Source organism: Dama dama, chromosome 2 (assembly GCF_033118175.1).
Source record: "Dama dama isolate Ldn47 chromosome 2, ASM3311817v1, whole genome shotgun sequence".
NCBI lineage: Eukaryota > Metazoa > Chordata > Mammalia > Artiodactyla > Cervidae > Dama > Dama dama.
In genome coordinates this window covers 2,055,115-2,077,134 of record NC_083682.1, presented here as the reverse complement: position 1 = coordinate 2,077,134, position 22,020 = coordinate 2,055,115, and the positions used below count along the sequence as shown (strand labels likewise).

The following is a 22,020-nucleotide window of genomic DNA, read 5'->3' as shown; positions in this document are numbered from 1 at the left end:
GGCAGGCAGCAGGCGGGCCATGGTCAGTGCTGGGGGGTGCACACAGCCCCCACATGCGGGAAGGCCAGAGGCTGGACTTGGCGGGTGGGAGACGGCCTGAGTGGGAGCCGCAACCCCCCGAGCAGGCGAGGTCTCTGTGCATCGCCGTGGTCCACAGAGCGGACACACAGGCTCCCGCCCTCCACTCTCTGAAATTCTCCGTCTGAAGTCCTTGTGATCAGAGCAGACGGCTCGGTTCACCCAGAGACGTCACACTGCCCCCAACTCCGCCGATACCCGGGGAGCCCCGCGGCCACAGGTCCCCCCTCCAGCTGGTTTCTGCCTCCTCTCCTCCTCCCCCCACCGTGATGCCATCACTGCAGGCTCCCAGCCGACCTGCCCCAAAGTCCCACCCGAGGGTGCTGGCCAAGTCCTGCTCACCGCTCCACGGGTGCCACCCCAGGAAGCCCCACGGGGCTGACTGTGGCCACTCCTGCTCTGGGGCCTTCTGCCATCTGGCCCATCCAACACCTGCTGGCTCAGGTCATGACTCAGGCCCAGGGCACCGGCCTGGTCAAGGTCACGGGTGGAAACAGCCCCTGCACATGTGGGAGCCCTGCAGGAAGGAGGCAGGGGGAAACCACGGGAAACTGCGTCCAGGTCACCGGGCGGAGGAATGGCCAACCCCTGAACACCTCTGTCCTGCCCCTCGCCGCGCCCTTCCTCGGCCCTGCAGACGGGGCCGCTGCCGGGGATTAGAGCAGATTCAACAGGACGCTGGGACCCACAGACCGGCTGTGCCCGGGACCCGGGGTCCCAGAGTCACAGGACAGGAACCCAGAGCAGTGCCAGCCCGAGACAGAGAGCCCTGCCTGCAGTGGGGAGAGGCGTGCGGGTGGACGTGGGCAGGTACCGTGGGTAGGGCTGGGGGGTGCGTGCCACGGGCAGGCGCCATGTGTGGAGCGGAGAGGTTCAGTTCAAGTCAGGGTCAGGCGTGGGATTGGGCTGCAGCCTAGTGGGTGGTGCCCAGCGTTGGGAGTGGGGCTGTGGGCCTGTCCCCGTGATGGCGCCGACTCCGAAGGAGCACCCCTGGTCCCACCCCAGGGCTCCCCAGAGCTGCTGGGGCAGCGGGGAGGACCAAGGAGCCTCAAGGACCCCTTGGGTGGGGCCGTTCTGCGTCCCCGGGGCCCGGCCGACAGCTCAGGCTCCAGAAATCCGGCAGCTCTGGGCTGGGCGGACTTATCTCATTGGCAGGGAAGGAGAAGTCCCTCCATGTGGGGGCCTTCCACAGAGGGCGCCTGCCTCCCGGCCCGTGTCCCTCATTAACATTCCGCAGGCGGCATGGAGGACTCCACAACGCCGTGCGGGCTGAATGGACGCCGCGTTTCGGGGGCTCCACGTTCAGCCAACAGCGGGCGCGGCTCCGCCCCGCGCCGACCTGAGCATTAGCATTCGCAGAAAGCCCCCATCTGCGTGGGGACAATGGTCCTGCCCCAGATCCGGACGGCGGGCACAATCATCCTTTGTGCCCATGGCAGCGGGCAGGCTGGCGGCACGTCCCAGGGGCCCGACGGTATGTGAGGAGACCCCGGGCACCCAGGCTGGGTCTTGCACACCCAGCTTCCCAAAGAGGATGCCCACAGACATCCTCAGGGGTGCGGAGGGGCCGTGGCTCCTCCCAGAGCACCTCCCGCCCTCCGCCGGCCATGCCCAGACACAGAGGATGCGTCACGGGTCAGCCACCCACAAACCCAGCAGACGGGGCGCCAGGCACCCATCAGCACCACACAGGGTTGGGACCCCCAGCCCTACGCCACCTGGGACAGGGGTCCACGTGAGCCGTGAGCCCCTCTGCTCCGTCAGGCCTGGGCGCCAGGCATGTAGCCCGGCCGAGGCAGGGCCTGGCTCCCAGAAACCCAGCGCCCCGGGCAGGGCAGGGCGGGACTTCCACAAGCGACAGGGGCCGCTCTGATGGGGCAGACGTGGCAATACCAGCGGTCCCCAGGATGAGAGCGACTGGTCGGGGGACGCGAGGCCGTCCAGACCCCCCCAAGGCCCCGGCAGCCCTGCTCAGAGCTGAGGGTGGGCCTGCCCCCACCCCCACCGTGAGCAGGGGCTCCTCACCAGTGTTGTCGTAGCCGTCTACTGAGAAGGGCTCGGGCCTCCGGTCCTCCGACACGGGGTCACAGGTGATGTGGGGGACCGCCAGCGTCTTCTCGCCTGGGCTCACCCCATTGTCCTTGTCCAGTTTGAACTTTTTCTTCTTTACCTAGAAAACCGGATGACAGGAAGTGGTCAGGTCCTGGGCGTCCCCTGCCGGGCCCTCTGCTGACGCCCAGCCACCGGTGGTAACACCCTCGGGGCACCTGCCCAGGCCGGGCATCAGGACCCTCACACGCTGGCAGGGGGGCTGCGGCGTGGGTGCTGCCAGCGGTCCCCTGGGAGCTCAGAGCCCCCAGGGCAGGCGGACAGCAATGAGCAGACAGTAAGCAGACAGGAACACCGCAGGTCAGGGACAATGCGGGCTGTGGCCGGCGGGGACTCAGAGCCCGGAGAGCGGGCGCGCAGACTGAAGGCCGGTGGACGTGTCTCTGCGGTGGTGACCGGGAGGAAGTGAGCCCGCCGGCCATGCTGGGGTCTGGGAGAAGTGTTGGCAGAGGAAACGGTGGGTTGCAGAGGCTTCGCAGGCAGCCAGCGCCTGGGGGACCGCATCTCTCCAGGGCGGTGTGGGCACAGGCCGGAGGGAGGGCGATGCTGGGCTGGCTGCCCTGTTCTCTCGGGACTCTCGCCCAAGCCTGCCTCAGCTCCCTTATACTGAGACCCCAAGACCCTGTTCTGTGAGACCCCAAGACCCTCTTCTCTGAGACCCCAGGACCCTCTTCTCTGAGACCCCAGGACCCTCTTCTCTGAGACCCCAGGACCCTCTTCTCTGAGACCCAGGACCCTCTTCTCTGAGACCCCAGGACCCTCTTCTGTGAGACCCCAGGACCCTCTTCTCTGAGAGCCAGGACCCTCTTCTCTGAGACCCCAGGACCCTCTTCTCTGAGACCCCAGGACCCTCTTCTGTGAGACCCCAGGACCCTCTTCTGTGAGACCCCAGGACCCTCTTCTCTGAGACCCCAGGACCCTCTTCTCTGAGACCCCAGGACCCTCTTCTCTGAGACCCCAGGACCCTCCTCTATGAGCCAGGCAGCCACAGCCACTCTGCCGCTAACCTGCCCAGCACAGACAGCCCAACACCAAGGCCCCGTGGAGAGCCCCCCACCCCAGCAGGGCTGGCCAGAATCCAGCCGGGCCTGTCCCCATCGTCCTCCTCTGGACCTTCCCAGCGCTGGCCTTGGCGTGCCCAGTCGCGGGGCCAGACCTGGGCCACCCGGATGGCGGGAGCCCAGCATGGTGCACACTCCTAGTGCCCAGGACGATGCGGCTACACTGGACTGAAGGCTCAGGGACAAATCCTGGCCGGGCTGTGGCCTTCCCCCAACTGCAACCCGGCGGTTACCATGGCGGACTTCTTGGGCTTGGGGCTGGGGGACAGCAGAGCGTGGTTCCGGGACGGCTTCCGGACATAGATCTTCCAGGTGGAGGAATCCGGGTTCTCCGCTGCGTAGCACCGCCATGCCGTCTGAAACCAGTGGGAGGGGGCGGCCGTTACCTGCGGGCCCCGTGAGCTGCAGCCACACTGCCTGCCGGGCCCCGCTGCTGGCTAGGCCTCAGGGTGTCCTGCCCACTAGCCCCTTCCCAAGGCTGGGGGTCCGCCCCCACCTCCCCAGGCGGGGCGCACACTTAGACAGCACAAAAGTCTGTGAACCCGCGTCCCTCTGTGTCCAGCCCCGGGGACGCCGCAATGGGGCACTCGCAGGGAGCGCCGAGGGGCAGGGCCTCGGGCCGGGAGAGGCAGGACTGAGTGTCCAGGAGGCAGCATCCCCCTGGCAGGGACCCCCAGTTTCTGGGAACCTCCAGACGGCATGTAGGTGAAGGTCTCAGGCCTAGAAACCCCCATGGCAGCTGCCATGTGGGGTAACCTTGAGGAAGGGGGGTGTTGGGGATGACAAGGGCAGCCAGGAGTACATAGGGCACTGCTGGCCGTGGGCACCAGGCAGATGCGGGAGGGATGCATTCCTGGGCAGTGATGCCCCTGTGACCGGAGCCGAGTGCCGCACCCTGGCCCCCCAGGCAGGGGTGGGCTTCCCGCTGCCCCTCATCCCCCTCCAGGCCTCTCCCGCCTCCTGGGAGGCACGCGGGAAGCTGCACACCCACCCCATGGGAAGTCCGTGAACCCCTTCCTGCAGGGAGGCCATTTGCCGCCTGATTTATGGTCTCCCTGAGAGAGGCTGTGGGGCCATAAAACCAGCTGCAGGGGCCCGAGCCCCCAGCCCGGGGGCCGCTGCCTCCACTTCCTTCCTGTCCAGGGTTAGCGTCCGGCCCCAGACGGTGGTTCCGGACAGGCTCCAAAGGAACAGGGCAGAGGCCTCCGCTGAGCTGCGGCTGCCGCTGCAACCCGGGAAGCCCTTCAGCTCTGGGCGCCCAGGCCGCCCTGCTGGGCACGGGGGCCCGTGGCCGGGCTGACAGGAGGTGATGACCCTGCTCCAGGCCCCCGCCCACAGCCCCGGGCCCGCTCCTGCTGCTCCCTGGCTTTGGGTGGCCGCTGACGGACACCTCGCGACTCCACCATCTTCCAGGGGTCCTTGTGCCTAGGCTTCACTGGCACTGAGAGGCCTGCCTGGGGCTCCAGGCTGTTCCTGGGGCCCACGTCCAGGGGCTCAGGGCCGCCTGCCTCTGGGACCTGCCTCTCCCCACTGCTGTCGGGCTTGGAGCCTCGTCACGGAAGCCTGGGGGGAGGCGGGACAAGGGGTCTCGGGGCAGCTGCAGCCCCCACCCCGCCCCCGAAGGCCCGGCGCTCTGAGCCCCGGCCCCATAGGGACGCGGGCCTCTGGGAGGTGAAGGTAGGCCCAGAATGTGGCCCGTGCTCTTGAGTCACCAGGCCCCAGCCGGGAGGACCAAGCCCCGTGGGTGCTCACAGGCAGGCCCTGACTCCCAGAGGGACGGCCCCCTGCTGACCCCCACTTCCCTCCCAGACCTGCCCCCATGCAGACAAGGGTGAGGACACACACCAAGGCGGCCACTGCAGCCGGAGGTCCAGAGGAGTGGGCACAGCAGGACTGGCCAGGCTGCGTCCTCGTCCCTGAGCCCGGCCCACAGCACTGGGGGAGCTGGGCTCCCCAGCCCCGTGCCTCCTGCCAGCCAGCATCGTGCCACAGCTCCCGGGACGGGGGTTACACCAGGCAGGCGAGTCTGTGCCCTGGCCCACTGCCCTTCCACCCTCCAGAGGGTCCATGGGAGAGGGTCCAGCCGCTCTGGGGGCCGAGGGCCGCACCCAGTTCCCCGAGCAGACACAGCATGTGTTCCCTGGGTGATGAAGGCGCACGGATGACCAGACGACAGCGCCAAGGTCATGGGGGCGTTACCTGGATGAGTGAGGCTGCCGCCGGGATCTGCCTGTTGAAGTGCTTCTGCCTCTGCTTCTGCTGGACCTTCAGGGCAAAGCCGGAGCCAAGAATCCCCTGCAAGGACAGAAGGCAGGCTCATGCCCTGCAAACGTGGGAGTGGGAGGCAGGCTGGGTGCCCTGGGCCTGGCTCCGCGCTGCGGGCCCTGCAGACCAGGTCAGTGCCTCCAGAGACCCTGCATGTGGCGAGCAAGCTGGGGGGTCTGAGTGTGCCACCTGTGGGTGTCTGCTCACAGGGCGGCCCCCACCTCCGTCAGCCCCCAGAGCTCAGAGGAGGCTGAGGGGCCGTGCAGACGCCCCACCAACCCGGAGCACCTACCGCCGGGAGTGCAAAGAAAGAGATGGCGAAGACAGAGAAGCAGGAGGCGATGGTCTTCCCCACCCACGTCTGCGGCACCTTGTCCCCATAGCCGATGGTGGTGACCGTGACCTGCAGACAGGATGAACAGCAGGCGGCGGTCAGCCCCAGGACCTCAGGATGGGCGTCTGTCCAGCTGGAAGCCCCTCCACCCGAGACCTGCGTGCGCAGAGGCTGAGGAGAGAGCTCCGCGCCGATGGGCCAGGCAGCTCAGAGGCCAGAGCCCCAGTCCACAGGGTCTGGTCCCCCAGACTTAACGCTGCAAAGGAAGCAAGTCCACAGCATATGCGCGGGCGCTCGGCCTGCCCGCGCCACCCCACTCCATGCCCGAGGAGGCCCACCACCCAGGAGGCCCGGAGCCGCCCCCCAAGGCCCATCCTCCACAGAGAGCCTGGCCACAGATGGCACGCCGGTTCCAGACGCCAGCCCGGGCGGCAGATGCTTCACGCACCCTTTTCTCTGGGAGAACCAGATGAGCCTTCTTCTCCATTGGCAGGGGGCGGCTGTCCAGGGCATGCGCCAGGACAGCGGGGTGGAGGCTGCTGTCCCCCACGCCCCCCATCCCACCACAGGCTCGCCTGCTGCTGGCATTTGAGGCTGGCTTCCGGGGCCCCGGGGCCCACCCTGGCTGTCCCTGCCTGCAGCAGAGCCCGGGCCGTGGGCTGCCTGCTGGGTTTTCGAGGAGTGGGCTCTGAGCCTGGCAAGGGGACCCAGGGTGCCCAGAGTCCCAGCTTGTCCCGTCAGCACAGGTACCCAGCCCTGTGACGGGTAGCTGGGCCTCCCCTAAGCCAGGCCCCCCAAGCCAGGATGCTCGGCGAGCTCTACAGAAGGGTTCGCACGTGTCCACGCAGATGAGACCAGCACAGGCGTCCACACAGAGATGGGCACACGCAATGGCTGGGAAGCCCGGGGCAGAGGCACGAGGCCCCAGGAACCAAAAGTGATCTGGGCTCAGGGGTTGGGGAGGACTGCGTGCGGGAAGCCAGGTGTCCCCCGCCCCCCCGGTGCAGGGCACGCTCCGGGCTCCTCAGACCCTGTCACAGACCTTCTTTGTCGAGTTAACGACATCCTTCCAGCTCTTGGAGGAAACGGCCCATCCCCGCAGAGCTGTTTGTTTTTCCTGAATTCACAGACACAAGCAGCTCGGGAATGGGCTGTTTACAGCCTGTGTGCTCGCCCCCGACGGCAGGCGATCTGGGATGCAGAGCTGCACGTCCCCCCGACGGCAGGCGATCCAGAATGCCAAGCTGCACGTTCCCCTGGGCACAGACCCGGGGAGGTGCCTTGGCCGGGGTCTCTCCTCCAGGTTGGGAGACTCCAGAGGACCTGCCTGTCCCCCCAGTACATTGCACGGGTGTCACTCCATTTCCTCTTTGCTAAAGCCTCTTCCTGGACACCAGCAGGCTGCGGGGGGACATGGGAGGCCCAGCCTAGGAGCCCGGCTCCACTGGGAACGTGGTCAGCCTGCCGCCACCCCACGGGCCACGGCCATTTGTCCAGGGCGGGAAGGGGCGGCCAGGCATGGGGGCGAGGACAGAAGTGGACCCGCGGTGCTTGTACTAGGCGGGGCGGGGCGCTCTGTCCAGCCAAGGTGCAGCCACGCTGTGAGCTCCAGACCGTCTGACGGGGTCTCAGCCCTGCTGAGTGTGCGGGCTGGCACCAAACCAGGGGTGTACGTCCCCAGCTCCTCACTGTGATGCCAGGGCAGGGGGGCAGAGGACAAACCCAAGGCTAGAGGCTGCCACGCTGGGGGGTCCACGCCTCACCCAGCCTCAGGGAGGAGGCTGGAGAGACGGAGCCAGGGAGAGGGTGGCCCTGGGGGAGGAGAGGTGCAGAGAGAGTGGGGCAGGGGCACGGGGCGTCAGGACTGTCTCAGAGCGGCGAAAGGTGGGCACAGCGGTCCTGGGGCCCAGCACCCATCACTGTGGGGCTGCCCACAGAGACCCCAACCCGGCTTGGAGGGACCATCATCGTGGGGCTGCCCCCAGAGACCTCGACCCAGTTTGGAGGGACAGCGGCCAGCATGTGAGGGGCCCACCCAGCCAGGCTTGCAAACTCAGGGTAAAAACAAAAGCAAACACACCCCCCAAACAAGCGCGCTTCTTTTCCAAGGGAAATCATAAATAAACACACCGAAACTCACACAGGCCCAGGGCACCTCGTCACACAAGCACCCCCTCTCCCTCCTGGAAACTAGCTTGTGATCACCCTGGCCAAGAAGGCACAGGAGTTTGGGGGCCACGGGTCCAGTGCCGCGGGGGCAGGGCTTCTCTCCCTCCTTTGGGGGGCACAAGGGAGCCCCACACAGCCCCTGGCAGGATGCTGTGGACCCTTGGGCCCTGCCCAGGCCACATCCAGGCCCACAGCCCCTCAGCAGAGGCCTTGGAGACTCTGCCCCGGGTGCCCAGATCAGACGTCTCCTCCTCAGGGGGCCCTTCCTGCCTCCCAGGGATCACGGCGCAAGGATCACAACTGACCACAACCAATCATGACCGTCCGCAACCAAGTCTCTGAGCACGTGCGGCCCGGGCAGCTGACCCCTGCAGGCCCCCTTGCCCTGCACACACAGGACCTCAGGGATGTGCTGGTGGGGAGAACCAGCCGGGTCAAGAGGCCCCGTCGCCCAAGGGACATCTCTGAAGCAGTGGGAAGAGGGGCCTCCTTCCTGGGATCGTGGCCTCTCAGGGAGCCGGCCCATGGAGGCAGACTTGCTGCCGCCCCGTTTTACAGATGGGGAAACTGAGACGGCCCCAGCTCTGCCCTGGCCCCAGGGCTGGCTGCCTGGTGTGCCTGGGGCCACCTGCGCCTGCTGCCAGCCTTGAGGGGTCAGGAAGGGCCCGCATGCTTAGCGGCATAAACACACACACACACACACACACACACACACACACACAATGTGTGGGCCGCAGGGAGCGGGACCTTCAGGACCAGCAGGGCTGAGGGGCGTGATGGACCTCGGTGGCCATGGACACTCGAGTGTGAATCAGCTGGGGGAGGTCACTGTCTGGCATCCAGCTTGCAGGGTCGCCAGGAGAACCGTGAGCAGTAATGGCCCCTGAAATGCACAACCAGCCTTTACTGAACCCTCGCTGGGCACCAGCGGCTCGAATGGTAAAAATTCGCCGGCAATGCAGGAGACCCAGGTTCGATCGCTGGGTCGGGAAGCTCCCCTGGAGGAGGAACTGGCAAGCCCCTTCCAGTACTCTCACCTGGAGAAATCCAAGGACAGAGGAGCCTGGTGGGCTCCGGTTCATGGGGTCACAGAGAGTCAGGCACGACTGAACAACTACACCACACGCCGGACACCCCAGGCTCTCCGCACTCCTGCTGACAAGCCTCCCCACGCTCTCGGAAGTGGGCACCCACCTTACACCCAGCGAGGCCCAGGGCCGCTCGGCGGGTCAGCACGGCTCCACCCCAGCTCCTGGCCGGGTCACCCGCTGCTTCCTGTTTGCCTGTCTTCCTGATGCTGACCGGGCTTCTTTCACTCGCGCTGAAGCCGGAAAGTTCTTTCTCCAGATGACAAGGGCTGAACCCCACCCCAGAGGAAACCAGGCCCGAACACCACCCTCCCTGGGCCTGCCGAGTCCACGAAAGAAGCCATCCCCGGACAGTAAGGACGGAGAGACGGACCTGCCCTGTGGACCCTACTCATCCTGCAAACCCCAGCTGTGAAGACCCTTCTCTGGCCGGGCTCTCAGCGCCCATGGTCTCAGCCGCCAACGTGGCCGACAGCAGGTGCAAGAGGGACTCAGAGCTGGCGGTGGCCTGGGGTCCTGTGGACCCTCCGATCTAAGCTGCAGCACACCCGCGCCTCTGCGCAGTCCAGGCAGGGGAGGAGCCCTGGAGACTGCACGGTTGGGGGGGTGGGGGGCAGCCCACCACTCCCTGGGCCCTCAGTTTCCCCAACTCCAGATGGGCCCCCCACACTGGGAGGCGCCGACAGACCTTGCCTGTGAATGTCTGGGGGGCCCTGTCCTCACCCAGCCCCCCATGTGGCCCCCAGACCCTTTGGCCTCACTCTGCCAGGACACAGTCCGGCCTGGGAAGTGGAACCTTCTGGAGCCAAGGAACCGGAGTCAGACTCGGTTTTAAACGGCGCTGGAACGCAGGGCGGCTTCCAACCTTTTCACTCCCAATTCTAAATTTAGATGCAGGGGTAAACAGGGCCTGGCAACCTCCGGATCCGAGAGACCCCCGGGCGCTCCACAGAGAAGCCCGTGTTTGCAAAAGCTGCTTTTCCCTCCACTCAAACTTTAACACAAACAAACGCATTTTGTTCCAAGGGCAGAGAAGAAAGTCTTAAATCCTCCCCGACACCTCAGCAGCCAGGCATGGGGCGCCACACTGGGAGGGGGTGGGGAGCTCTCACCCCCGCGCCAGGCGCCCCACCTAGGGCGGGGGGAGCAGAGGGGACCCCGGCCTGGAAACCGAGGCTCAGTTAGCGGAGGGACCGACTTGTGATGTCCTCCTGGGACAGTGCTGTCCCCGGCAGAGGAGGGTCCCCCAACATCCATGTGCCCCTGGGCCCTCGGAACACAGGCCTGCTTGGAAAGAGGGTCTTTGTCGATGCGACTGGGTTAACGAGCTTGAGGGGAGATAGTCCTGAGCTCCCGGGTGGGCCCTGCACCCACCAACCAGCGTCCCCATGGGAGACGGAAGGTGCGGCCACAGGCCCCAGAGCGCCTGGGCCTCAGAGGCTGGGAGAGGCGGGAAGAACCCTTCCCCGGAGCTTCAGGAGGCCGCCAGCCTCGATCTTGACTTCTTGTCTTGAGGCAGAGCGAGCACAGTTCTGGTGGTTCACCTTGCTGTGGCCGCCCCGTGGGCCCCAGACAGAACCGACTGCTTCCCAGGAGCATCCACTCATCCGGCCAAGCCTGGGGCTGAGGGTGCCGGGGCCACCCCCGGGGCACCGGCAGCCTGCCCACTGGGTCCACACGCGGCCCTGGCAGGCTTCCCCCAGCCTGCCTGCACCGCCGGCTCTGCAGAGGAAGCACAGCGCAGGGCCCGTCCCACGGCCCAGACACCCAATTGCAGGGTCTGTCTCCCGCGTCCAGCCAGAGGAGCTGGTCTGGGGCGATGCCGTCTACCCATGGGGGTAGCCTGCCCGGCCAGCAGGCCTCCCCATGCTGGGTCCCTGATAGCCACACAGCCTGCAGGCAGGCCCTGGGCCGCCCGCCCCAGGTGGGGAGCCTCGGGGTGCGGGCTGGGCTCACTGCCCTGGCGGCCCGCAGTGACGCCACGCAGAGGGAGGGCCGCCTGGCCCCGAATCCCCCGCGGGCTGTCCCACTTGCATGACCTGATTGCTTGTCCAGGGCCTGCTAGGGGCACAGCCCAAACTCGAGCCCAGCCTGCTCCGCCCGCCCGGACAGCTGCAGGGATGCTGCTGCTGCGAACGGGGGTCGTCTGCCCGGAGCCGGGCGGCGGGGGTGCGGGACCCATGGGAACAATGGCCAGGCCGGGCCCGTGGCAGCCAGGCTGGGGCCGCAGCTGACGGCGAGGCTGGGGCACCAGTGCCAAGCTGGGCACAAAGGGGCCGTTTTCCCGGCTGGCGGGCGGATGTTTGCACAGGTGTGCGCGCGGGAGCAGGGCTTGCAGGGGCCGGGCTGGGGGCAGCTCCAAGGGAGAGGCCGGGAAGGCGGGCGGGCGGGGGGGCCGGGGCCGGGCACCACTCACCACTGAGCCCCCCCGCACCCACGCGCCTCCCACCTCGCCGTCTGGCCCCGGGGAGCCTCCCGGCCCCTGGCAGCGTGTCCCTCCACAGGCCCCGCCTGTTATCAGAAAGTGACCCCTCCCCTGCTGGAGCAGGGGACGGAGTGCCCTCCCTCCAAACCTGCCGGGGGGCCAGCCGTGCCCCGGCCCATAGGCGGCATCAGAGCAGCTCAGCACATCCTCACCTTCCCAGTCAGCCTGGCATGTTGGAAGCTTCCAGAAAAAAAATGCTGACTCGGCCAACATGAGGAGCCCCGGCCTTGGCCTCGCCAGGGTGGGGATGGAGACACGAGTGGCTTCCTGCCCCACCCGGAGCAGCGGGGACAGGCCTCCCCCTGGAGGGTGGGGCCCTGGGCCGAGGCCGAGTTCCCCACCCCGCCACCATTCTGGAAGGAAACACGTTGGAGGGGGACACAGCCAGCGCCCCGCTCAGCCTGGACCTGCGGTTCCGTGGAGCCGGCACTGCCCCCAGGCCTCAGCCCCACCTTGAGGGTGCGGCCTGCGACCCCCTCCTCTCCTGGGCTGAGCAGGTCTGGACGTCAGCCACCCAGCCCCCGACTCAAAGGGGCTCCATCGGCCACCCTTGACCTCGGGCATCTCATAACCGGGGCTGGAGTCATGCACTCTGCGGCTTGGGCTGCTCTGGATGCTCCTGGTCACTGGGCCTCCTGACGCTCCGTGCAGGGAGGGAGGAGGGCCAGGCCCAGAGACAGGGCTACTCCCCCGCCCGCCCTCCACAGACTGGGTCTGTCCAGGCCACCAGAACCCCATGCGTGCCGCTCCCAGGCCAGTAAGCTGCTAACTGGGAAGTGGACCCAGTCCCCTGTGGGGACCTGTCTCCCCACAAGCCCCAAGTGGAGGGTTGTTGAGGGGCGTCCTCTGCGCCCTGAGGTCACACAGCAGTGATGCTGGGTTCCTGTTATGACCAGGACCCGAGGTGGGGTGGGGTGGGGGGCATGCGTGGTTCAGACACCCTGGCCATGGCAGAGGCACCCGCAGCCACCCACAGGCAGGCCAAGTGCTACCCCACCCCCCAGAGCAGAACCCGGGGCCCCTGCACACTGCCCCAGCCGCAGCCAGCGCCAGACATGTGGGCCGGGCGCCCGTCAGAATGGGGGAGCTCCCTTTCTCCCAAGGCCCCTGGTCTGGCGTGGTGGGGCTCTGATTGCCACCTGACGATGAGCTCCCGAGGGCAGGGATGCTGGGGGGCCTGGCGCTGAGCCTCAGAGAGGCGGGCCCTGGGGTGCCGGGGGACTCGGGACCGGGGTGGGGGCGGACGGTGCTAGAGGGCCCGGCCCAGGGGTGGGGGAGGAGCCTGCGGCCACAGCCCCAGCAGATACCCCTCGCACACTCGCCTTCCATCCCAAGACTTGCCTCCGCAAAGCCAGCCTCACAGGCAGAAGCGTCACGGGCCCCACGACAGTGACAGCCGGGCTCCGGGCATCCAGGGTGGGGCCCGGCCGCCCGCCCAATGACACACTTCAAGCACTTGGGGGGCAGGTCTCAAGACCCCAGGGCCCCGGGGCGACGCGCTGTGCCCCCACCACGTGCCCGGGCCCGGTGTGAGCAGTGGTCTCACGGCCCAGAGGTGCCAACTTACCACTCCCCACCACAGGGCGTCCGCGTAGCTGCCAAACTCGACCTGGCCCGACTCGTTGACGGCGTCCTTCTCGGCCAAGTAGACAAAGTAGGAGGAGAAGATGAGGCCCAGGAAGCCGATGTACAGGGTGGTGATGAGCTCCTGGAGACAGACCGGGGAGGGCGCTCTGTCAGCCAGCACCCGCAGGCGCCTCGGACAGACATCACGTGCGGGGGGGCAGGGCGGGGGTGGCCTGCCAGCAGCCAGCTCCAACCATTACCTGAAAGTTCCACGTAAAAGCCAGCGTGTCTGACACGCAGACACCGGGCTTGAAAAATAACCTAGTTTCCCCAACTTGTCAATGGCGAGGTCAGGTCTCCCCGTCCAGGAGTGAGGCCAGTGCCCTCGCCCGCCCACCCGGCTCTCTTTCCCGCAGGACCTCAGGGAGACGCAGGGATGGGCCTCATGAAGGGGTGCAGGCTGGCCCCACCAGCCTTCACGGGGCTGCTCAGGGTCTGCACGGGTTCAGATTTCTGGGCGTCCTGATGCTTCTCCCACATTAAACGTCCATCTTTCCACCTACCCAAGTGTCTCCTCTCCCAGATGGAGGGAATGTGGGCACACCACCTGCCTGGCCAGCGGGGGACTCCAGCCCCTCGGGTGGGGTTGGATGGCCTGGCTGGCTCAGGCCAAGACCTCTCTGGGGCCCCGCGTGCCCCCCGACCACGCACCTGGCGGTGGATGAAGACCACGGAGCCCAGCAGCCTCCAGGTTCCCCCCTGGCGGTCGACATGCAGCATCCGCAGGATCTGTAGGAAGCGGATGCCCCTGCGGAGGACAGGCCCCTGTGGGCGCCAGGCGACCCCGCACCCCATCCGCGACCCCGCGGCTCCATGCGCGCCCCCGCGACCCCCATCTGTGACCCTGCGCCCCCCTTCCGCGACCCCGTGTCCCCACCATCCACGCCGCCCTCCCCCTTCCTGCAGAGGACAGGCCCCTGTGGGCTCTGGGTGACCCCGCACCCCCCATCCATGCCACCCTCTCCCTTCCCAAGCACAGCGTCAGGGCAGGGGCCACACCAGGCCTGGAGCCAAACCCACACATTCCTCAGTTCCCTGGGTGGCCAGACAGCCTTCTGGGGGGGCCTCCCCAGGATCACCCCAGTTTACAGATCAGTAGACTGAGGCCCCCAGACCTTAGGGTCCCAGCCTGCATCCTAGAAGCCAGTGCTTGCCCCTGACTCAGTGTGGGCCCAGAGCCCGCCCCCCAGCACCCACACCCCCACACCGCCGGGTCCGCAGTCGTGCGTACCTGATGGCCGAGGTGGCAAACACCTGCCCTTTGGAGCCCACGCAGAGGACCACCATGGAGGCCACCACCACGATGAGGTCTGGGGGAGCAGAGCCACCATCACCAGCCCGGCAGCTGGACACCAGTGAAGAGCCTGGCGGTCAGCGGGACAGGGCCCCACGAGGGGGACAGGGAGACGCCCCGCGGGGGAGGCCGGGCCCCCATCCCAGCCACATGTCCAGGCCTCATCGGCCGCTGAGAGCAGTGCACACTCAGGCTGTGCTGAGCGTGACCGGACCCCCGCCCTGCCCCGTCAGCAGCCTCTGGGGGCGACGACCTGGGCGCCGAGGCCGGCCACTGATGGGGGGCCTGGGAAGTCACCCTGCTGGCCCGGGGTCCCAGCCCCATCACGGCTGGAGGAGGCTGCTGGTCTCTCAGGCCTCAGGGGGACTCCGCCTGGTGGTGTGTGTGATGGGGGTCTACCTGCCAGATTCCAGGGGACAGTGCCCAGCCTGTGTCTGGAAACCTTGGGGTGAACCTTCTAGGGGGGCGGACATGACTCACCAATGATGGAAATGGGCTTCCGGGCAAAGCGCAGCCGGCCCCAGATGCCCACGTACTTGCTGCGGCAGCCGGCCGACCAGAGGCGGACCACGTACTCCGTCCCAAAGAACACGACCAGGACGATCTCCTGCGGGGACAGGGCACGTGAGCTCACCTTGCAGCCGCACCCGGGGTCAGGCGCCACACCAGGAGCCTCTGCTGAGACACGTATGGGGAGCAGGTGGCCTGGGCCCCCGTCTGCTGCGTCGTCTACCTGGACAGGCCGGCCGCCCAAGCCCAGGTCCACCACTGCACTCGGCACCATAGAAAAAAGGTGAGACATGACCGAGTGGGCTTTATACCCGGAATGCAAGGTCAGTTCAACACATGAAGATCAACCAGTACAATACATCACATTAACAGAATGAGGGGGGGGAAAATCACATGATCTCCTGATCACAAAAGATGCAAAAAAAAAAAAAGCATTTGACACAATTCAGCACCCTTTCATGATAAAAACTGTAATCAAACTACGGACAGAGGTAACCTGCCACTGGGTAATAAAAGCCATATATGAAAGCCCCACAGTGAACACTGCACCCACACAGAAAGACTGGAAGCTTTTCCTCTAAGATCAGAACCAAGACAAGGATACCCACTCTCACCGTGTCTATTCAACACTGTACTGAAGTCCCAGCTAGAGCTACCAGGGAATAAATAAAAGACTTGCAAATTGGAAAGGAAGGAGTCAAATTATCTCTGTTCACAGACAATATGATCCTAGGTATAGAAAGCCATAAAGATTTCATGCAAAAAGCCTGTTAGATCTAATAAATGAATTCAGCAGAGTAGGATAGAAAAGTGAAACTGTTGGTCACTCAGTCGTTTCAGTCTTTGCGATCCCATGAACTATAGCCCACCAGACTCTTCTGTCTATGGAATTCTCCAGGCAAGAATACTGGAGTGGGTAGCCGTTCCCTTCTCCAGGGCATCTTCCTGACACAGGGATGGAACTTGGGTCTCCCTTACTGCAGGCAGATTCTTCACCATCTGAGTCACCAGGGAAGTTGATCAGAAAAATTTTTGCATTTCTATACACAAACCATGAACAATCTGGAAAGAATACTATAAAACAATTCCATTTGCACTAGAAGCAAAAAAAAATTTAAAAAAGACTTATGAATCAACTAAGGAGGTGGTAGACTTGTATGATGAAAACTAAAAAAGATTGCTTCAAGAAATGAAAGATGACAAATAAATGGAAATACATGTTCATGGACTGGACGAATTAATACAGTTAAGAAGTCAATACAACTCAACAATTCAAAGTGATCCGTAGATTCAATGCATCCCTGTCAAAACCCTGAAGACTTCTGCCTCCCCCCCAACCCCGAAATAGCCCTCTTAAATGCAAAAGAAATGCTAAGGGGCTCTGAACAGTCAGAGCAAGATGAGGGGCACCAACAATGGACTATCCCTCGGCCTCATAAAGGAGGGAAGTTCTGAGAAGGCCACCACGGACGGGCCTGAGGCCGCTGTCTGCAGCTCGTGTCCTGCTCCGTCTTCGCCCCGGGGGCCCAGCCCTGTCAGAGCACTTCGGCTCCCACGGGTAAGGGCACAGGCCCGGGTCCCACGCCCGGCCTCGCCTGTGCCCCCCAGGGAGCCACGGTGGAGGGTGCTTCCCAGGGCTCCGCAGTTAGAGTGGCATACAGCACCCAGTGTGTGTGTTGGGCACGCTCGGGGCGTCCTGGGAGAAAAGGTGGGGAAGTGTCCTTTCGTGACAAGGTTTCTGGTGGGCAAGGCCGAGTTGGTCAGGGTGGGGTGGGTACCCCGGGGGCACCTAGGACGGTGGAGCCCGGGGCCTGGATCTGCTGAACGAAGGATGAGCAGCCTGGGGCTCCCTGGGACAAGCGCTTTGTCTCGTACGCGTGTTTCCCAAGATTCCGGCCCAGCCAGTCCTAAGAGGGTGTGATGAGTGGATGGCGGCCAAGGAGGCCCCCGCGGTGAATGGGGAAGCAGGTGTGAAGGGTCCAGCTCCTGGTGTCTGGCCATCATGACAAGGGCATGGAGCTGCCACCTCCAGCTCCCCAAAGCTGAGACGCCAGAGCCGGCACCTTCACAGAGGAGGGAGCCATGGGCCCACTGATGGCCCCACGGGGACGGACAGAGCCCCCCAAAGAGCAATCCCCAGAGCCTGTACCCCAGCTCTGCAAATCCACACGCCATTGGGCTGATCAACCACGAATGAGGGTTTTTGTTACTTTGATACATTTTTTTAATCACTTAAATACATTCCTCAGCCACGTCCTAAGTATATTCAATGCGGTGGAAGTCTTACGACCACAAAAGAGCTTATGACAGACATTCAGATGAAGAAGCGCCTCCCGGGAGGCTGCTGGGGTGCTCCCCACACCTCCCTCCACTCGATTATCCTAGCCTCTCACTCAGAGCTACCCGGGCCCTTCTCGGGCTGGCGGGCTCGGGCTGCAGGACTCCTCCTTTGGAGGAGTGAGGTGTAGGGATAATTTAAAAGAAGGCTAATCCCCAAATCCTGTTTGAGTCTGGAATGCAGCTGGAGGCTCGGCTGGTTGCTGGGGGCCTTCACCCCGTCACTGCGAGCCCGAGCCCCAGCCGCAGTGCTCATCACAGTGGGGCCACCAGCGCGCTGGGCAGGGGAGGGCCTGGGTCAGTGGGCGCACACACGTGCCTGGGATGAAAGGATCTCCACGCCGTCAGCCCTGAGCGCTGGGCAGCGTGGCACCCGGGGCCAAAGCCGGCCCTCAGGACTGGGCCCTGCTCACTAGGACCCCGGGCGTCTCCCTGGAGCCTGGGCCATCACCATCTCCTGGAGCCCCCTGCTCACTGACCCAGGTGCTAGGAGGGCAGACGGCCGGGCCCGAAGCTGCGGACCAGCAGGGACTCTGGCCCTGGCCACCCTGGGCCAGGGGCTACTCCGGGGGTTTGACTGGACTTGACTGTCCATTTGTGGAGGCTCGGGGTGGGTGGGCCAGGACCTGCAGGAGGGCTGACCCCACGTCATCCTGTGGGACCACTTCTGAGTCAGGGGACCCCCCCCCTTCCCCGACCCAATGCCGAGAGGCCCAGGGTAGGGCAGGGACACCTTCTCTCAGCTCCAGGGAGAGCCAGCGAGACCAGCCTCTAGTGTCAGCGATCAGACCCAGAGGATGATCCCCTCCCCTGCCCAGCCGCCCTCCTAGCCCTGGGCTTTCTCTGCCCTGGGCAGGGGCAGGCCCATAGCTCAGCCATCTCTGTAGACCAGGACCAGCGTGGGCCTAGAGCCGCCGCAGAGGCCTCCCGCTCCCCCAGGGCCCAGCAATGGCAGACCCCTCCCCCACCCCTCTGCTCAAGCCCCAGCCCGGCCGTCACCCACACGGAGGCTCCGGCTCCCCTCGGCCCCCAGAGCCTCCCATTGGCCCGGGGCGCCCGCCCCGCCCCTGTCCCCAGGGCTCTGTATCTGGCTCTGCCCCGCCTCCCGCCCCCTTCCCAGTCCAGCTCAGGCGCCCAGCCCACCCCCCACAGCCCCCCAGCACACCTGACTCCTCCACTGATAGCAGAGGCGGCAGAGGCCCCATCCGCGGCCCACGTGGGGCCCATGTGCCCGGATGCAAGCAGAGGTCAAGGATGTGGCCCTGAGCCCCGTCCTGCAGGGGGGAGGGGGCGTCCTCCCGCCAGGGACCTCTGCCAAGACTGCCGCCACTGGAGGGGGGAGGGCCCCCTCCCACCCCCCTCCCACCCCCCTCCCACCCGCCACCGTCCCTCAGACACAGCAAGGTCGCCTCCCAGCTGCGGGCGGCCTCATGGACCAGAGGCCTCTGAGCAGCTGGGCGCTGGGACCAGGGCTCAGACCTGAGACTCCACGCCCACAGGAAGCAGCCGGACAGGGAGACACGGGGGCTCCAAGCAGCCAGGCAGCCCCCCAGGGGGAGGCCATACCCTCCTGCTGTGCGGCGGTCCCGGACCCCCGTGTGTATCTCTGACAATGGGTGTGGAGTGGCCACTGGCAGTGACTATTTGCAAAATTTAAATTTATTTCTAAAATCAAGTTCCTAAGCAACCACCCAATTAAAAATGGGTAAAGAAGGCGTCAGCTCAGCTGGTAAAGAATCCGCCTGCAATGCAGGAAACCTGGGTTCGATCCCTGGATCAGGAAGATCCGCTGGAGAAGGGAATGGCAACCCACTCCAGTGTTCTTGCCTGGAGAATCCCATGGATGGAGGAGCCTGGCGGGCTGCAGTCCACGGGGTCGCAAAGAGTCGGACACGACTGAGCGACTAACACTACTAAAGAAGGCCTCTCTCTAGAGAAGACGTACAAATGGTCACCCAGCACATTCAAAGATGCCCTGTCTGTTCATCAGGAAGCTCACTGAGGCCACAGCGGGCCGCCCACGCCCAGCAGGCCAGCAGCTCTCAGAGGAGCCGCGTGCGTGTCGGCACAGGCGTGGAGCTGCCGGAGCCGGGTGCACGGCCGGTGGGAACGCACGACGGCGCGGCCGCTGTGGAGAGCAGGATGCAGGGTCCTTGAAAAATCGAAAATAGAACACACTCGGCGATCCCACTCCTGGACGGATCCTCTAAACAATGAAGAAAGAAGAAGGAAAACGGGAAGTTGGAGCTCAAAGAGGTTTGCACACCCGTGTTCACTGCAGCACTGTTCACAACAGCCAGAAGGTGGAAGCAACCCACGTGTCCCCTGCCCCGCCCCCAGCGGAATCGCACGCGGCCTTAAAAGGAAGGAAACGCTGACAGGCCCGGGATGGGGATGAACCTTGGGGACACTGCGCTCGGTGACATACACCAGACACAGAAGGACAAATCCTGCGTGATCCTCCTCACAGGAGGTCCCTGGAGGGGTCACATCCAGAGAGACAGGAAGTCGACAGTGGGGCCAGGGGCTGGGAGAGGGTGCGGGGGCCGGAGTGGCTGATGGGGCAGAGTCTCTGTTTGGAAAGATAGGGACCTTCTGGAGGCGGACGGTGTGATGTTTCAACATGCACTTAATGCCACCGAACTGTGCACTTAAAAACAGTCAGGATAGTAACTGGACCTTCTATGCGTGTTGCTACAATGCTAATAAAAATAACCTATCCGTGGTTGTCAGGGGCTGGGGCAGGGGGGGACAAATGGGAGCCGCTGCTGATGGGTGAGGACAAAGGTCTGAAATAAGACGGAGGTGGCCAGGGCACAACGTTATTGACAAGTTAAATGCACTTGGAAACAGTGACCTGCGTGGTTCATGTGTTTTTCCATGACACAAATGTCCCCATGTCCCTGGGGCTCTGCGCTCAGGCCTTCGCCTAGACCTTCGGGGCCAGTCCAGCGGGGCGGAAACGGCCACCCTGGAGCCCGTGGCTCTGAATCTTCATGGCGCGTGTGTTAGTTCAGCATTAAATGAGCAGACGGGCTCAGCCACTGTGTGCAAAAGCCACGCGGGCACAGCCAAGACCCCCGGGGAGGGTGAGGGGGTAAGCGAAGCACAGAGCCCCGGCCACTGCTGGACACGGGTGTGTCTGAGCCCCTGAGCCTGCGTGCCAGCTGGGCAGGGGGCGCTGGCCTGGGGGCCCGCTCACTCTACATGAGCAGGCCCTGCCAGGGGGCAGCCGGACGCCAGGACCCCCGAACTCGACCACGTTACCAGTAAGGGGCATGGCCCACACCCTCTGACGGGGTTTCAAGGGTGACGGGGGTTGACAGCAGATCTGTGAAGCCTGTGAGTGGAGATAACGGTTCAGTGAAGCAGGTGCTTATCTGACTTTTCCAGCTCTGGTCCACAGAGGGGGGACGACAGATGCCTCGGGCGTTTCGTAATCACCATGGCTCCACCGCTCGCTGCAAGAGGGGTGACGGTCCACGTGGCTGTCTTATCTGTCGCTTCATCTCTATCTGCTTGTGAACCCTCTCAACCATCGGGAAGGTGGTCCACAGTCCAGGGGGCTGTGAGGCCCAGCGCTGCCCACACCGCCTGGCTCAGGGGCTCTGGGAACAGCCCGTGAGCCCAGCCCCCACGCGATAGACGGCGAGTGGCCTGGGGGCTCAGCCCCGCGCATCTGAGCCTGCACGTGGAGCCTGGCCTCTCGGATGAAAGGGTTGGTTTTGTCCTTCTGCCAAACAACCCAGGAAGCCTCTTGGACCCTTATCCTTATCTCCCTGATGCGCAGATGTAACTGCTCTGTTATCTTCATAATGAAAAACCAATTTTAAAGAGATTGAGATGCTTAACTGCCGGGAATTAAGCACTGGGCCTTGTGTTCTGGAGGCGTGCATGCTGACGGGAAGCAGAAATTGGGTTTGAGGACAGAAGGCACCACGTCCTCCCCGGGAGCCCCACGGCCAGACGTGAGGCCAGCTCAGGGGCTGGGGGGCCCCTTGCAGGAGCTCCTGGTCCCTCAAAGGCTTCCCGGGTGAGAAGGACGCCTGTGTGTTCTGGGATAAACAGGATTTCACCAGGCAGACGGGGGGCCCAGAGGAGAGGCGGACGTGGGGGCCAGACCACACCACCACTGGAGCCAGGGGTGCGGGCAACCAGGGCAAGGTCTCAGGAGGGCGCGCAGGCTGCCTGGCCCTGGCCAGGAGGTGTTCCCGTGGTGGGGGCCGGTGCTCCCCACACTGAGCCTAGGGCCCCAGGGCCAGCTGTTCCACCTCCACGTGGGACCCGATAAGCCACAGAGGGAGCCAGCCTCGGCATTCCCGGGAGGGTCAGCTGGCCCGAGCGCGCGGGGCAGGCGCGAACGCTGCTCAAAGGCTCTTTGTTCAGGGGCCTGCCTGTGGCCAGCTGCTCCCAGCCGCGCGCCCGTGGCGAGGGCCTTGGGCTTCCTGGTGACATGTGCTGGGCACAGCTGGGCCCCCCCAAGGAATACCAGCACCCCCCCCCCCATTCCCCCACCTTCCCCCTGCCAGCGCTGTGCCGCCCGGGGGGCAGCCTCACATGCTGGCCCCACCAAGGGGCAGGGGGTGGAGGGGTCCACGTGGCGTTGGGATGCAGCCCGCCCAGGACCTGTGGGGGACTGACCACCGCCCCTCCCCAGTCCAACC

The 22,020-nt window shown here is 64.9% G+C and overlaps 1 protein-coding gene across 5 annotated transcripts in view; it reads right to left on the bottom strand.

Annotated features, from left to right (window-relative positions):
• Positions 1-22,020, bottom strand: part of KCNQ1 (potassium voltage-gated channel subfamily Q member 1) — a 362,556-nt gene that overhangs the window by 255,618 nt on the left and 84,918 nt on the right. For 4 of the 5 annotated variants that reach the window (XM_061161370.1, XM_061161406.1, XM_061161387.1 and 1 more), the window contains exons 3-10: positions 14,990-15,116; positions 14,447-14,525; positions 13,867-13,963; positions 13,157-13,297; positions 5,806-5,916; positions 5,448-5,543; positions 3,482-3,604; positions 2,104-2,248 (exon numbers count right to left, since the gene is read on the bottom strand). In XM_061161370.1, the coding sequence (XP_061017353.1) occupies positions 2,104-2,248; positions 3,482-3,604; positions 5,448-5,543; positions 5,806-5,916; positions 13,157-13,297; positions 13,867-13,963; positions 14,447-14,525; positions 14,990-15,116 (919 nt within the window). The remainder of the gene's footprint in view (positions 1-2,103; positions 2,249-3,481; positions 3,605-5,447; positions 5,544-5,805; positions 5,917-13,156; positions 13,298-13,866; positions 13,964-14,446; positions 14,526-14,989; positions 15,117-22,020) is intronic. The other variant, XM_061161398.1, reaches the window with a different exon arrangement.